The 14,894-nt window shown below is 40.2% G+C and overlaps 1 protein-coding gene across 5 annotated transcripts in view; it reads right to left on the reverse strand.

Moving 5' to 3' along the window:
• lypla1 (lysophospholipase 1) overlaps positions 1 to 14,894 on the reverse strand; it is a 93,017-nt gene that overhangs the window by 38,672 nt on the left and 39,451 nt on the right. For all 5 annotated transcript variants that reach the window (XM_043688340.1, XM_043688339.1, XM_043688338.1 and 2 more), the window contains exon 4: positions 1,923 to 1,970. In XM_043688340.1, coding sequence (XP_043544275.1) covers positions 1,923 to 1,970 — 48 coding nt within the window. The remainder of the gene's footprint in view (positions 1 to 1,922; positions 1,971 to 14,894) is intronic.

Below are 14,894 nucleotides of genomic sequence, written 5' to 3' on the forward strand. Positions count from 1 at the left end.
TGGAATGCTGGCCTATATCTCACATGGGCCAAATACAAAGGTTACACTTCAATTGAATGAAGTCCTTGTCAGAAACCACATGCAGTGCACATTATTTATCTCAGGAATGGCAGAATGGAGGCGGTGATCATCACAGAACAAACCATATGATAGCAGAGCAGACAGGATTAAATTAAAAGAACACAGTGGGTAAACTTGGCTTGTACTCCTTCCTTTCAGTATAGGAGACAGAGAAGTGGTCTGATTAAGGTAATTAAAATGTTTAAACAAATACTGACTAGATAGACATTGAAATAACCACACGAAGGCTGATATCCCATTACCAAGTCACCCTTTATTTAAATGTGCGTAGCACGTGACACTGACCTAGTTATTTCAGAGCCAGTTCTCAGAGTGAATAGAACCTCTGACACTTCTTTTTATATCGGTCAGCCAGGACTGTCTGAACGGGCCAGGTAAAACAGCCCCAATCAGGTCCACCTGGCTGACATCATTTCATTCACTGCAGACATGAACTGTTGTGTGTGGTCGTAGAGTAAAATATAAAATCTTAAATCAGAATAGAGCAATTTAAGAATAAAATCAGGAAATACTTCTGCACACAAAGGCTTGTAGAAATCTGGAATTTCTGTCACAAAAGGTGGTGCATTTCAAAACAATTTTGAAGACAAATTACCAGATTTTTGTTAGATGTGGGTATCAAATCGATACAGATTCTTGGATAAACTGATTTATGATATGGATCAGCAACGGCCTTACTGAATGGCAGAGCAGGTTTGAGGTGTTAAATGGCCTACTTGTGCTTCCAATATACCTCTGCCTAGTTCACGTTGCCATAGCATTGAAGTGGCTGATCCAGTGGAGGTTTGGTCAAAGATAATTTCCTAAATATTAGCCCGATACTCAGGGACGGTTGGTGTTAACAGAATCGGGAGAAGCACTTATTCAACTTCTTTGTTCAACAGTCTTTGTATCACACTGATATGCAGCAAATTTTACTTGCAATTTAACAGCAAAAACTTATTCAAGTGCTGCTATAGGTTGCCTTCAGCTGCTTTATAGATCCGTAGAAAATAGGAGCACTAGCAGCCCATCTGGCCCCGTCAAAACTGCTCCAGTATTTAATATGACCATGGCTGATCATCCTACTTAATACTCTGTTCCTGCTTTCTCCCTGCAGCCTTTGATCCATTTAGCCCTAAGAACTACATCAGACTCTTCCCTGAAAATATTCAATGTTTTAGCTCCAACAAATTTGTGGCAGAGAAGTCCACAGGCTCACAACTCTAGGTAAAGAAATTTCTTCTCACCTCATTACTAAATGGCCAACCCCAGATTGTGTTCCCTTGTTCTAGACCTCTGGGTAAATGGGATCATCCTTTCTGCCTTTATTTTGTCTAAGCCTTTTAGAACTTACAGGTTTCTACAAGATCTCTCCCCACTCCTGTAAATGCCAGTGAATATCATCCGAAATGACGTGGTGTCCCTTTACGCTTCAGTTCTGCCAGACTAGGAATCAAACCGGTAAACCTTAGTTATATTCTCACCATAGCCAGAACATACTCTCTCAAATAAGGAGACCAAAATGACAACATTCTAGGTGTGGTCTCATCAAGGCCATGTACAATTGCAGCAGGACATCCGCTGCTGTATTTGAATCCTCTCATTATTGCATGGTAGGGATTGCAGCTGCGTAAAGTCAAACAAGACACTAAACACTAAAAATATAACTGACAGACAAACAGGAATGGGCAGATAAGGGCAGAACTTATTTGCAACATTACAGGAACTGCCAAAAATTATTAAAATTAATCTAAAGAAACATTACAAAATATTTTACTAAAGATTCTTACTTTCACACACCATACAAGCCAAACTCCAGTGGTAATTACAAATGACACCCATTGTAATCCAACACTTACCAAGATGACATATTCATTCTGAAGTTCATTGTGACAGGAGCAATAGGTCTAAAACACAAACATGAGCCACATGTTAATTTTAAAAAAAATCTGTTCAAAGGATATGAATGCATTGCTGGCAAGGACAACATTTACTGTACAGTCCTAATTATTTAGAAGGTTGCGTTAAGTAGCTTTCTTGACCCACTAAAGCCCTTATTTGATAGGTAGACCTGCATTCCTTAGAGGAACAGCAAGGAGTAGAATCAGGAAATGAGATAAGAGCTAACACACAGGAAAGACTGCTCGGAATGATCTACGAATGGTTCCAAAGTAACCATAAGGAGGGACAGAGTCCGAATAAAAAAAAACTAGAGCAGTTTGTGACAAACGTAATGCAGTAAATGTGATAAACTTTCACCTTCACTAAGTCAGACAAAATAATCAGACAACTGGAGGATGAGTTCATGCAATCGAGAGTTTCTTGCAATATTATGTGGTGGAACGAATGAGGGAAGAGATTAATTTAGAGTAGGGTTAATTGGCAATCCCATTCCTGATGAAGGGCTTTTGCCCGAAACGTCGATTTTACTGCTCCTTGGATGCTGCCTGAACTGCTGTGCTTTTCCAGCACCACTAATCCAGAATCTGGTTTCCAGCATCTGCAGTCATTGTTTTTACCTACTTGGGAAGAGTTGTTTATTCTAAACAAATTTTGGAATGCAAATATCTGAAGAGATTGGTTAGGAAAATAGGTCAACTATCATACAGGAGCAAGCAGAAGAGGGCTGGACTATTGAAGATGCACAATATACACTATATCTTGGTACTTCCTCACAAATCAAAAATCTAAACAAATGAAAAAAAGTCTTAAAAGCATTGAATGACCCAGTTTTTACTGTGCATTGGGGAAGATGGTTCTAAACAGCAAATACTGTCACAAGACATTCCTCTTTGTCTCCCTCTTAAATGAGGAGCACCTTATTTTATAAAGTACAGCTTTGGACTTCCCTATGAGAATCCAAAGTGCCTTTCAGAATATTTTCTCCTTCTTCTAAATTCTAGTGAATTTGGCACAAGCCAATTAACCCCTCATCCCAGCAATCAGGATAGTGAACCTTTACTGGAACTGAGAAACAGTTCAGGAAAGTCCCTTTAAGAAAGGCAATCAAAATCTTCGTAAGATGATTTATCTACTTTTATAATTCATCCCTTCTGCTAATTATTTCTTGTATCTGCATGATGATCTTGAGATTCATAAATAAGGACATCTAGATCCCTTTGTACTGCAGTATTTTGTAAACTCCCTCTACTTAGAATTAATATTTTAAGCAGAAGGGATTGCATCAGGGCACGTCTGGACCCAATGTCCTCAGGAGGAGCATTTGATGCTATTGGGCAGGGTTACAAACTAGAAGACCAAGGGTGTGGGAAACTGAGCAGTGAGACAGAGGAGAGAGAAACAAGAGACAGAAACACAAGCAGCAAAAGTGGAAGGCAGAAGAACAAGGTCAAGAAACAAATGGAGCCATAGTGCAAAATAAAGTTAAGATGACTAACAAGGTTAAACAGACAAGTCTAAAGGGGTCATATCTTAATGTTTAGAACATTCACAATAAAGTAATTGAATTAGTAATGCAAATAGATAGTCAGTTATGATATAGTTGCAATTACAGCTGCAGGGTTACCGAAGAGGGGAACTGAACATCCAGGAGCATTCATTAGTTAGGAAGGGCAGACAAAAATGGAAAGGGTGTGGGATAGCATTGTTAGTAAAGAAATAAACTATGTACTTAACAGGAAGGATATAGGCTTGGAAAATCATAAACGTGGAATTTGTATGTGTGGTAGCTAAGAAATATGAAGGGGCAGAAAATGTTGCTGGGTGTTGTCCACAGGCCCCCAAACAGCAACAGAGATGCAAAGGAAGGGTGACTTAAACTTGCGTTTCGATCCATAGTTTTTTTTAAAGACAACTAATACATTTAAGAAACAAGTAGAAATCAGGCTATTGGAGACTGAGTACTCTGCAATGAGAAAAGGATTAATTACCAATCTTGTTTTGCAGGGTCCCTTGGGGTCAAGTGACTGAGGGAAACTAGGAGGGTGAGACATGAATTGACAAATCTGATTAAGGAACTGACTGACTGTGGATAGTCACCGGTTAATACTTAAAGAACATGTGCATGAATTAAATAATTATTTATCCCTGTGATATAAAAATATAAATTTTAAAAATCTGTCTAAAATTTTGGAAGCTGTCTAGCAATCAAGGTTTGCTCAATACATCTCATCACTTGAATGACACTTTGATCTTTTACTATAAATTCTGTATTCTATGATCCTGCCCCACTAGCTACCTGACGAAGGAGCAGTGTTTGAAAAGCTTGTACTTCCAAATAGACGTGTAGGACTATAATCTGGTGTTGTGATTTTTAAATTTTGTCCACCTCAGTTCAAATGGAATGAGGCTGGTGTGCCAAGCGGGCTGAGATAAAAGGTAGGGAATCTACATTCATCCCGTGTGGTTGGAGGGTTCCTAGGCGGAAGATGAGGCGCTCTTCCTCCAGGTGTCATGTGGTCAGGGTCTGGTGATGGAGGCGGCCAAGGACCTGCATATCCTTGGCCTCCTATTCAGAGTGTGGTGGGTGCATGGAATGGTAGTAGAGTCAGAGACATTAGGGACATTTAAGCGGCTAGTGGACAAGCACATGGGCAGCAGTAAATCGAGTGGTGTGTAGGTTAGATTGATCTTAGATTAAGATAAATGCTTGGTTCAACATCGTGGGCCGAAGGGCCTGTACTGTTCTGTGTAACACAACACAAAACTGGGCAGGATTGAACGTCAAGGCGGATGCAAGGAAGCCTCAAGGGGAGTTAAACAAGTTGAATAAGTGGCTAAACATTTAGCAGAGGCAGTGACTAAATGTGAAGTTATACACTTTGGTGTGAAAAACAGAAGAGCGTTATTTAAACAGTTAATATATTATGTGACGATACAATAGGTTTGTCCTTTTAAGGAATCAAGGGAATGTGGGAGAGGAGCAGAGTAGTCTACTCAGAGGTACTAAAGTAAACAGTTTGAAGGGCCTGGAAGCACGTTTATTAAAATAAAAAAATAGTCGGAACAATAGAAGCGGCTTGAATGGGTGGAGTCAAGCTTCTACAGAACCACAATTTTTAGTTTCAGTTTTCCAACAGAAGCGGTTGCTGGTGTCTTGAAGCTGGGTGAAGCTACAGTACATCTTTCCCTGCTTCTCTGTCAGTTTTCTCTTCGTGTTTTTCTTTCTCCTGGAATAGAGAATCACCTATATGACAATTTATTTTACTGAATCTGCCTTTTGCCAAGAGTGTGTTTGAGAGATGTTACTATATTGGAACAGTTAATTAACAGTAATTAGTATATATATATTTTCTTAAGAATTTGGATAGAGTTACACTCGAGCCAATTCTTTTCTTTTTATTTCATGTGTATTTTAAATGTAGTGCAAAAATAAATTGTGTTTTGCTCAACGTTAACTAATTTGACCAAATTAATTGCATCTGCAAGGCCACCCCTGACACTTATGTCAGGAAGGAAAGGTTAGACTCGGACTAATCTTCTGAATACATTTTGAGGGGTTTGAACTGGTCCGGTCCAGTCTATAATAAATTGGAGTAAAGCTTTCAGAACTGGTGAACAAGCTAGAGTTGGGAGCTGTCAGTGTTCAGTTGAAGTGGCTGGTGACCATATGAGTATTGTTGATTCAAAGGAAGTTGGTAGGTAGAGCCAGTGAGGTATTTGCATCACTACAAGGAGATATCTGGAGTATAAGGAAGTGAAAAGCACCATCTTTAGTGCAGATGAGGTAGTATCAGAAATCTACTGGCAATGTTTTAGGAATCGGAGGAGGGAGCCCGGTCTAATTTCAGTTATACCCCCTTCCATTGGGCAGAAGATATAAAAGTTTGTACGTATGCATAGATAGACTCAAGAACAGCTTATTTCCTGATGTTACTAGACCTCTGAATGAATCTCATATTTTAAATTCAATGTTGATCTCACTGTGCTTTCTCTGCAGTTGTAATGTTGTCTGCTTAGCTCTGTTCTACTACCCTAATGAACTTTTATATGGTATGATCTGTTTGTACTGCTCGCAAAACAAACCTTTTCACTGTATCTAGGTATGTGCAACAATATATCAAATCAAACATATGAAATTGCAAAGGATCAAAAGTAATTTTGCTAGGTGAATTCGGACATTCAAATTATATCAAACATAGGACACTTAAAGTGATTATTTTGGAGTAGTTCAAGAACTTACTTCCGGAAGCAGTGAGAACTCATGTAGAAGAGCAAAGCCTTAATACTTCTAGACTAGCAGTGGAAATGGCCGATTGATTTGGCTCATAAATCAAAGTTTGGCCTCTGACATCAATTTCAAACTAAGGGGCATAAAAACTGGGGCAAAGACAAATCCTTAGGTGATAAGGGAAAAAGGAGATCTCAGTGAAGATAGTAAAGATTGTTTACGACAGGGTGAAAAGGAAACTAGAAGGGAAACAAGTAAAAACACTAGGGACTTTTCACAATAATAAAGTAGGCCACATGAAGTTGCAGCGTTGGTGGTTTAGACAAAGTACTGGGAAAACTGATATAGGAAAATAAGATAAGCCAGTGAGTACTGAAGTGGTAAAGGAAGTAGTAGGGGAAGCTAAAAAGCTGCAAAAGTTTGTCAACCTGGTCAGGTATTGGTTGACAAGAAACTGCCAGATCTCTTTAAAGAGTTTACTTAAAAGGGCAAGATTTACTTGTTTATTTATTCCAGGAGGAGCAGATAAAGAAATTGCAATTTTAAGAGATACAGAAGAAAGTGAATTTTTGATGGAGAGAGATAAGGAGATATTTAATTCAGAAGGAGTACTGCCAGTAAAGGAGGTAATGTGGAAATCATGGTGAAGTGAGCAATGTTCCATTATGTAAAGTGAAGTTGGAGACTGATGAAAACTAAAGTAGTGGTGGTAGAAATAATACAGAAATTCTCAGTTCTGGAAATACAGTTTATCCTTTGCAATAATATAGCTGGATCAGAGGTGGGAGTGATGCCTATTGTGGTTGAAAAATTAGTGAAAAGTCAGGCAATTGAGGTGTTACAGAAAGTATATCCTTGGATTCTGCCTGATTGTGTGGTAACAAGGTGACAAAGGCACAGGTTAAAGCAAGAGAAGAAATCAAAGAATAAAGATAACAAAGTTGAAGTACAATTATCACAGTCCATGTCTAATCAAATAATTGAGAAGAAAACAAGAACAGATGGAGGAAAAAGTGTATTTCTTTTACTTCAGAGAAACTATTTGAGTTACAACAAAAAAAATGAAAGCCTAAAGCTGTTGGATCAAAAAGCATACAAAGAAGAAGATCGGAGTGTATCCCAGAATGTTATCTTGAAAATGATATCTTGATGAGGAAAGAAATACCATCACATATTCAGATAGATGAAAAATGGGCAGTTCGAGTTGTATTATCGATGGATCAGAGGTGCAGTTGGTAACACATGAATTACTAATAAGTCAGCATTTGGGAGGAAGGAAAATAAGCTAGACTACAAAAACATATTTGACCTTTTTATTTGACTGCATAAGAATGTGGTTGAATTTTAACAGACATGTCATACGTGTCAATTATTTAGAAAACATCAGGCAGTGATAAAACCACCACCTTTAATACCCATTCCTGCACTTAAGGACATCTTTTACTAGAGTCATAATTGATTGCACAGGACTGACCTAAAACATGAATTGGGAATTATTATTTGTTGACTATAATGGATGTGTCTACTAGATTTCCTGAGGCTAAAATGATTGCAGAAGAGCTACTCAATTTTTTAAAAAAATAATCGTATACTACCTACAGAGATACAAATCAGATAGTGTCAAATTTTACATCAAATTTATTCAATCAAGTTATGAATAGCTTAGGAATAAGACAATGCAAATCCATTGTACACCATTCAAAATTGCAGGGAGCATTAATTCAATTTAGCACAGCACGGGAATAGGCCCTTTGGATCACCAAGCCTCCGTCAATTCCTGGTCCTTATTTAGGCCAATGTGTGATTTCTACCCCCTCTGTTTGCCTCCCGTTCATGTGCCTTAAATGTTGCTCACATGCCTGCTACAACACTTCCACTGGCAGAGGGGTCCAGGCACCCACCTGCCTTTGGGTAAAAACCTTTTCCTCTGCACTTCTTCCCAAAACTTTTCCGCTTTCACCTTGAACCTGTGCCCTTTTAGTTGACTCTTCCACCAGAGGAAAAAGCTTCTGACTATCCATCCTATCAATGACTCTCAATTTTGACCTGCAGTCATTTGTATTTTAGCTTATTTTCCTTACTCCCAAATGGCATTGATCAGGTCACCCCTCAGCCTCCGTCTTTCCAATGAAACCAAGTATATCCAACTTCTCCTCATAGCTAAAACCCTCCAGACCACATAACATTCTATTAAGCTTTCTCTGCACCCACTCTAAAGCATCTATACCCTTCTGGTAGTGTGACCAGAACCCCACACAATATTCCAAATATGGCCTAACTAAAAGTTCTGTACAACTGTAACACAACTTGCCAACTTTTACATTCAATCATCTAGCCGACGAAGGAAAGCATGCTGTGTGCCTTCTTGACCACCTTATCACACTGTATTTTCACTTTCAGGAAAGTGTGGAACTGTATGCCCAGATTGTTCTGTATGTCAATGCCCCCAAGGGCTCTACCATTTACTGTATAATAATTTGCACCTGAATTTTATCTTCTAAAATGCATCACCTCGCATTTGTTTGGCTTGAACTCCACCTGTTATTTCTCTGCCAAGTCTGCATTAGAATGCTGGTAAACTTTAAAGACATATTGACAGATTATAGTCCAGACTATCCCAGACTATAAATGGGATGAAGGAATTTCAGTTATACTTTTTGCAATTAGGGACACCCCTAATGAAATCAACAAATTCAGTCCACCACTGAAATTAAGGAGAAATCATAGAATCCCTACAGTGTGAAAACTTGCCCTTCGCCCCAAAAGGTCCACACCAACCATCTGAAGAGTAACCCACCCAGACCCATTCTCATAAAATCCTATATTTACCCCAGACTTCTGCACCTAATCAACACACCGCTGAACACTATGGGCAATTTAGCATAGCCAATTGACCTAACCTGCACAGCTTTGGACTGTGGGAGGAAATCGGAGCACCTGGAGGAAATCCATGCAGACACAGACAGAATGTGCAAACTCCACACAGTCGCTCAAGGTTGGAATCTTGCAGCAGTGCCAACCACTGAACCACCGTGCTGCCCTAAAAATTGTTGAGCCAGAGTTCAGAAACCATACATTTGGATAAAATTTGGTGTCAAAGTTTAGGGAAAGATTAAATAGAGAGGGTGAGTTGGCTAGACAGCATTTAAAAGGTTGCAGAGCAGTGATGAAACAGGAAGCAGACGAAAAAAAAAATCAAATTTGCAACTTTGCTAGTGGAGATAAAGTGTTAGTGTTACTTCCAATGGTAGGCGAATTTTTAAAGGGCAAGGTTTAGTGGGTCTTATCAAATTGAAAAGAAACTGAGTGAGTGAGGTGAACTATTTACGTCAGGGAAGGAAGAAATCTCAGTACGTCACGTGAATATGCTCAAAATGTATCTTGATAAGGAAGAAAAGCAAAAGATGGTGTTACCGGTTACAGCACAAAATGAAGAAACAAGCTCAGATGATTCTGAACTGGACATTCCTCAAATTAAATGAGAAAGTTCTTAAAAATTTGAATAAATTGAGTTATCTTCCAGAGGAAAATCAAAAATGAATTGAATGTTATAACAATCACATGGGGAGATATGTGGGAATAAGCTGGGAAGTACTAATCTGATTACATGATGTAGGCAAAAGAAATGCTATACAAGCAACATCCTTATAGTCCTGATGAAAGGTTCTGCCCAAAACATCGACTCTCCTGCTCTTGGTGCTGCTTGACCTGCTGTGTTTTTTCCAGCTCCACATTTATCAACTCCTTATAGACTTAATCCTCTAAAATTGCCACAGATTAAAGAGATTGAATGCATGTACAAGACATTATAATTGAATTGAACTGCAGCAAATGGAGCTCCCCCACAGTAACTATGCTAAAATCAGATAGTAGCCAATGATTGTGTGTGGAGTTTCAAAGTCAATGCAATTACAAAAACTTATTTATACCTTTGCCATATCTGGAAGATGGTGTTGAGAAGGTTGGACAAGCAACTTCTCAAAGTTGGACTTACTCAGAGGATACTGTCAAGTACTTTCATCAGAAAAAGTAAAAGGAAGTTTGGGGCTTTCATGGTGTCAAATTGACTATACCAGTTTAAAATCAAGCTATTTGGTATGAAAAATGCACCAGTCATATTTCAAACTCTAATCAATGAAGTCATTTCAGGACTACCCAATTGTGTGGTGTACATTGACTATCTGGTGGTGATCTTTAATCATACATGGAAGGAACATTTGGAGCATCCAATGAAATTGTGCAATCAACTTTGAGAAGCAGGCTTGGTGATGAACTTGGCTAAGAGTGAGTTCGCAAAAGATCAAGTCACGTTCCTGGACCATGTTATTGAACAGGGAAAGATGGCCCCATAGGATGTGAAAACATATGTTATTAGGGAGCTTCTCACACGATTGACAAAGAGGGAAGTACTATGATTCCTGGGATTGAGAGGTTTTTATTGGAAGTTTGTACAGAATTTTAGCAGTGTGGTTGCTCCACTGACTGATTTGAAGTAGCGCAGAAAATTTCAGTGGACAAAAGGAATGCCAGAAGGCATTTGATAGCCTGAAAGCTGTGTTAACCACTGGCCAAGCAAGCAGTCTAATCAGAGCCTGAAGAAGGGCTTATGCCCGAAACGCCGATTCTCCTGCTCCTTGGATGCTGCCTGACCTGCTGCGCTTTTCCAGCAACATATTTTTCAGCTCTGATCTCCAGCATCTGCAGTCCTCACTTTCTCCCAGTCTAATCAGAGCCACTAGTAAGCAGCTTGAGGGGCCTGGGTTTTTTCTTAAATTAGAATTTGTGGGAAGCACGGTGGCATAGTGGTTAGCACTGTTGCCTCACAGCGCCAGAGACCCGGGTTCAGTTCCTGCCTCAGGCGACTGACTGTGTGGAGTTTGCACATTCTCCCCGTGTCTGCGTGGGTTTCCTCCGGGTGCTCCGGTTTCCTCCCACAGTCCAAAAATGTGCAGGTCAGGTGAATTGGCCATGCTAAATTGCCCATAGTGTTGTTAGGTGCAGAGGCAAATGTAGGGGAATGGGTCTGGGTGGGTTGCACTTCGGCGGGTCGGTGTGGACTTGTTGGGCCGAAGGGCCTGTTTCCACATTGTAAGTAATCTAATCTAATCTAAGAACATAAGCAGCCTGAATGGGTGGGATCAAGCTCCCACAGTACCACGATTTTTAGTTTTGCAGTAATAGCAGTTACTGGGGTCTTGAAGCTGCCGTTGCAAGCGACAATATATATCTTTCCATGCTGGTCTCAAAACAGACCCTTCGGTGCAACCTGTGCATGCTGACCAGATATCCCAACCCAATTTAGTCCCACCTGCCAGCACTCGACCCATATCTCTCCAAACCCTTCCTATTCATATACCCATCCAAATGCCTCTTAAATGTTGCAATTGTACCAGCCTCCACCACATCCTCTGGCAGTTCATTCCATACACGTACCACCCTCTCCGTGAAAAAGTTGCCCCTTACGTCTCTTATATCTTTCCCCTCTCATCCTAAACCTATGCCCTCTAGTTCTGGACACCCCGACCCCAGGGAAAAGACTTTGTCTATTTATTTTATCCATGCCCCTCATAATTTTGTAAACCTCTATAAGGTCACCCCTCAGCCTCCAACGCTCCACCCCAACCTGTTCAGCCTCTCCCTATAGCTCAAGTCCTTCAACCCTGGCAACATCCTTTTAAATCTTTTCTGAACCCTTTCACGTTTCACAACATCTTTCCAAGAGGAAGACCAGAATTGCACGCAATATTCGAACAGTGGCCTAACCAATGTCATGTACAGCCGCAACATGACCTCCCAACTACTGTACTCAATACTCTGACCAATAAAGGAAAGCATAACAAATGCCTTCTTCACTATCCTATCTACCTGTGACTCCACTTTCAAGGAGCTATGAACCTGCACTCCAAGGTCTCTTGGTTCAGCAACACTCCCTAGGACCTTACCATTAAGTGTATAAGTCCTGCTAAGGTTTGCTTTCCCAAAACGCACCACCTCGCATTTATCTGAATTAAACTCCACCTGCCACTTCTCAGCCCATTGGCCCATCTGGTCCAGATCCTGTTGTAATGAGGTAACCCTCTTCGCCGTCCACTACATCTCCAATTTTGGTGTCATCTGCAAACTTACTAACTGTACCTCTTATGCTCGCATTCCAAATCATTTGTGTAAATGACAGAAGCAGAGGACCCAGCACCGATCCTTGTGGCACTCCACTGGTTACAGGCCTACAATCTGAAAAACCCTCCACCATCATCCTCTGTCTTCTACCTTTGAGCCAGTTCTGTATCCAAATGGCTAGTTCTCCATTGCCTGTAAGACAATCCGATTTACTGAAACTGTCTTTTGCCAAGGGTATGTTTGAGATTTTACTATATTGGAACAGTTATTTTAGTAGTTAATACATCTATTATTTTGTTAAGCATTTCAATAGTTTCAGATTCTTTTCTTATGCTTATTTTGTCTATTTTTACACTACAGTTAAAACACAAGTGCGTTTTACTTAACGTCAAGTAGTTTGACCAACAATTGCATCTGGAATGCAACACCTTACAATAATAAAAAAAAAGACTTAGGGTCCAGACTACCTTCTGAATGTTTTGAGGTGATTTGGTCTGCTCCATAACAATGGGGCAACATGGAGGGACAAAGAGATCTGGTGTTCCTATACACCAGTCAATAAAAACAGATAGGCAGTTTCAGCAAGCAATTCAAAATGCAAATGGTATATCAGCCTTTATTGGAACAGGATTTGAGTTCAGAAGTAGGGATATCTTACTGTAGTTAAAGGGCCTTGGTAAGATCACACATAGGAGTACTGCATGTAGTTTTGGTCTCCCCACCCAAGAAAGGACATAATTGCCATAGATTGAGTGCAGTGAAGGATCACTAGGCTGACGCCAGGGTTGGCAAGACTGTCTTAATAGGAGACATTAGTGTATATAGACCCAGATGAACCAGAGTTTAGAATGGTGAGAGAGGATCTGATTGAAACAAAACTAACAGGACTAAACAGACTTGGCTCAGGGAGGATGCTTTCCATGGTTGGAGAGTCTTGAACTAGGGGCTGCCATCTCTGGGTAGGGGGTGAACCATTAAGGATTGGAGGGGAAGAAAAATTTCAAAAAAGTGTACTGAACCTGTGAAATTCTTTACCACAGCAGGCTGTGAAGGCCATGTCACTGAACACATTCAAGAAATAATTTACATTTTACATTTTAAAAGGCATGAAGGGCTTTGAGAAAAAAGCAGGAATATGACATTGTGATAGAGGATCAACCATTATCAGCTTGAAATAGCAGAGCAGACCAAAGGGCCAAATGGCCTACTCCTGGAATCTATTCTTCCTGACAAAATGGACAATGCTGCCTGACCTGCTGCGCTTTTCCAGCAACACATTTCCAATCTCACATATACTCTACCTCCAAATTTTTGCTCACTCTTATCAAGGCATTATCCATTTACAGATTATCTGTAAACTCCATTTGCCTTCCAACCTACTATCTTTTGCTGACAAAACAACCAACAAGCCTCTAAGAAAGCATTTAATATTGATCATAAATAGCTGAGGACCTAACACCGATTCTTGTTTTCCACTAACTACAGTTTGCACCCTGAAGATGACCCATCGATCTGACGAATTAACAGTACAAATGTAGGTGGAGGATGATCTTATGGCCACGAGAGAGAAAGCATTACAAGGTGAATATTCACAGGGATGTAACTTTGCTGAAAAATGTGTTGCTGGAAAAGCGCAGTAGGTCAGGCAGCATCCAAGGAGCAGGAGAATCGACGTTTCGGGCATAAGCTCTTCTTTAAGATTCCTGAACACATTTTTCAGCTCTGATCTCCAGCATCTGCAGTCCTCACTTTCTCCCAAGGATGTAACTTTTTAAAGAAAGGGTGGTGGACCAGCATTGCTGGGAAATATTAAGCACAAGAAATGATCTTGAAGCAGAAGCATAATCCTTATGGGTGGAGAAGAGAAATAAAACAGCAAGACCAGGCCGGTTGAAGCAGTCCATAGGTACACTAACAGTAGCAATATCGCGGAATGGAGAATAATTTCAGGAGGTAATGAGGGCAGGTAATAAAGAACAGCAAACAAACAAACAAACCAGAGTAGAAGATCCCCTCAGAAGCAGTGGACTTCACATGGCAGAATTTAGCACTCCGTTTGAACAGGAACTTGGGATAGGAAAATTGTACTAAGCTTATACAAGGGTTATTGGAAGAGGAATGAGGACAGCACTGACTACACGGGACTGGTAAAGCAGCTTTGCAGCAAAAACAGTTGAGGATCAATGATCGTCATTTAAGAAAATAGTTCATTAGAATATGTCGTTGCTGTGACCAATGAGGAACAAGGATGCAAGGAAAAGAATAAGCAAACCATGGTTAACTTGGATAGTATCAGATTGAAAGAAAAACAACATACAATAAGGCAAAGGTTTGTGATAAGCCAGAGGATTGGGAAAGTCTTAAAGAAAAAGACACACCTGGAGGGTAAAATTGTAAATATCAAGACTGACATCAAGAGTTTATTCCAGTATATAAAGGGAGGGAAGCCAAAGTGAAATACAACACAGGCACTTTAGAGAATGAGGAAGTGAGGACTGCAGATGCTGGAGATCAGACCTGAAAATGTGTTGCTGGAAAAGCGCAGGTCAGGTAGCATCCAAGGCCAGTCCTGAAGAAGGGCTTA

This window comes from Chiloscyllium plagiosum, chromosome 4 (assembly GCF_004010195.1).
Source record: "Chiloscyllium plagiosum isolate BGI_BamShark_2017 chromosome 4, ASM401019v2, whole genome shotgun sequence".
In the NCBI taxonomy this organism is placed as follows: domain Eukaryota; kingdom Metazoa; phylum Chordata; class Chondrichthyes; order Orectolobiformes; family Hemiscylliidae; genus Chiloscyllium; species Chiloscyllium plagiosum.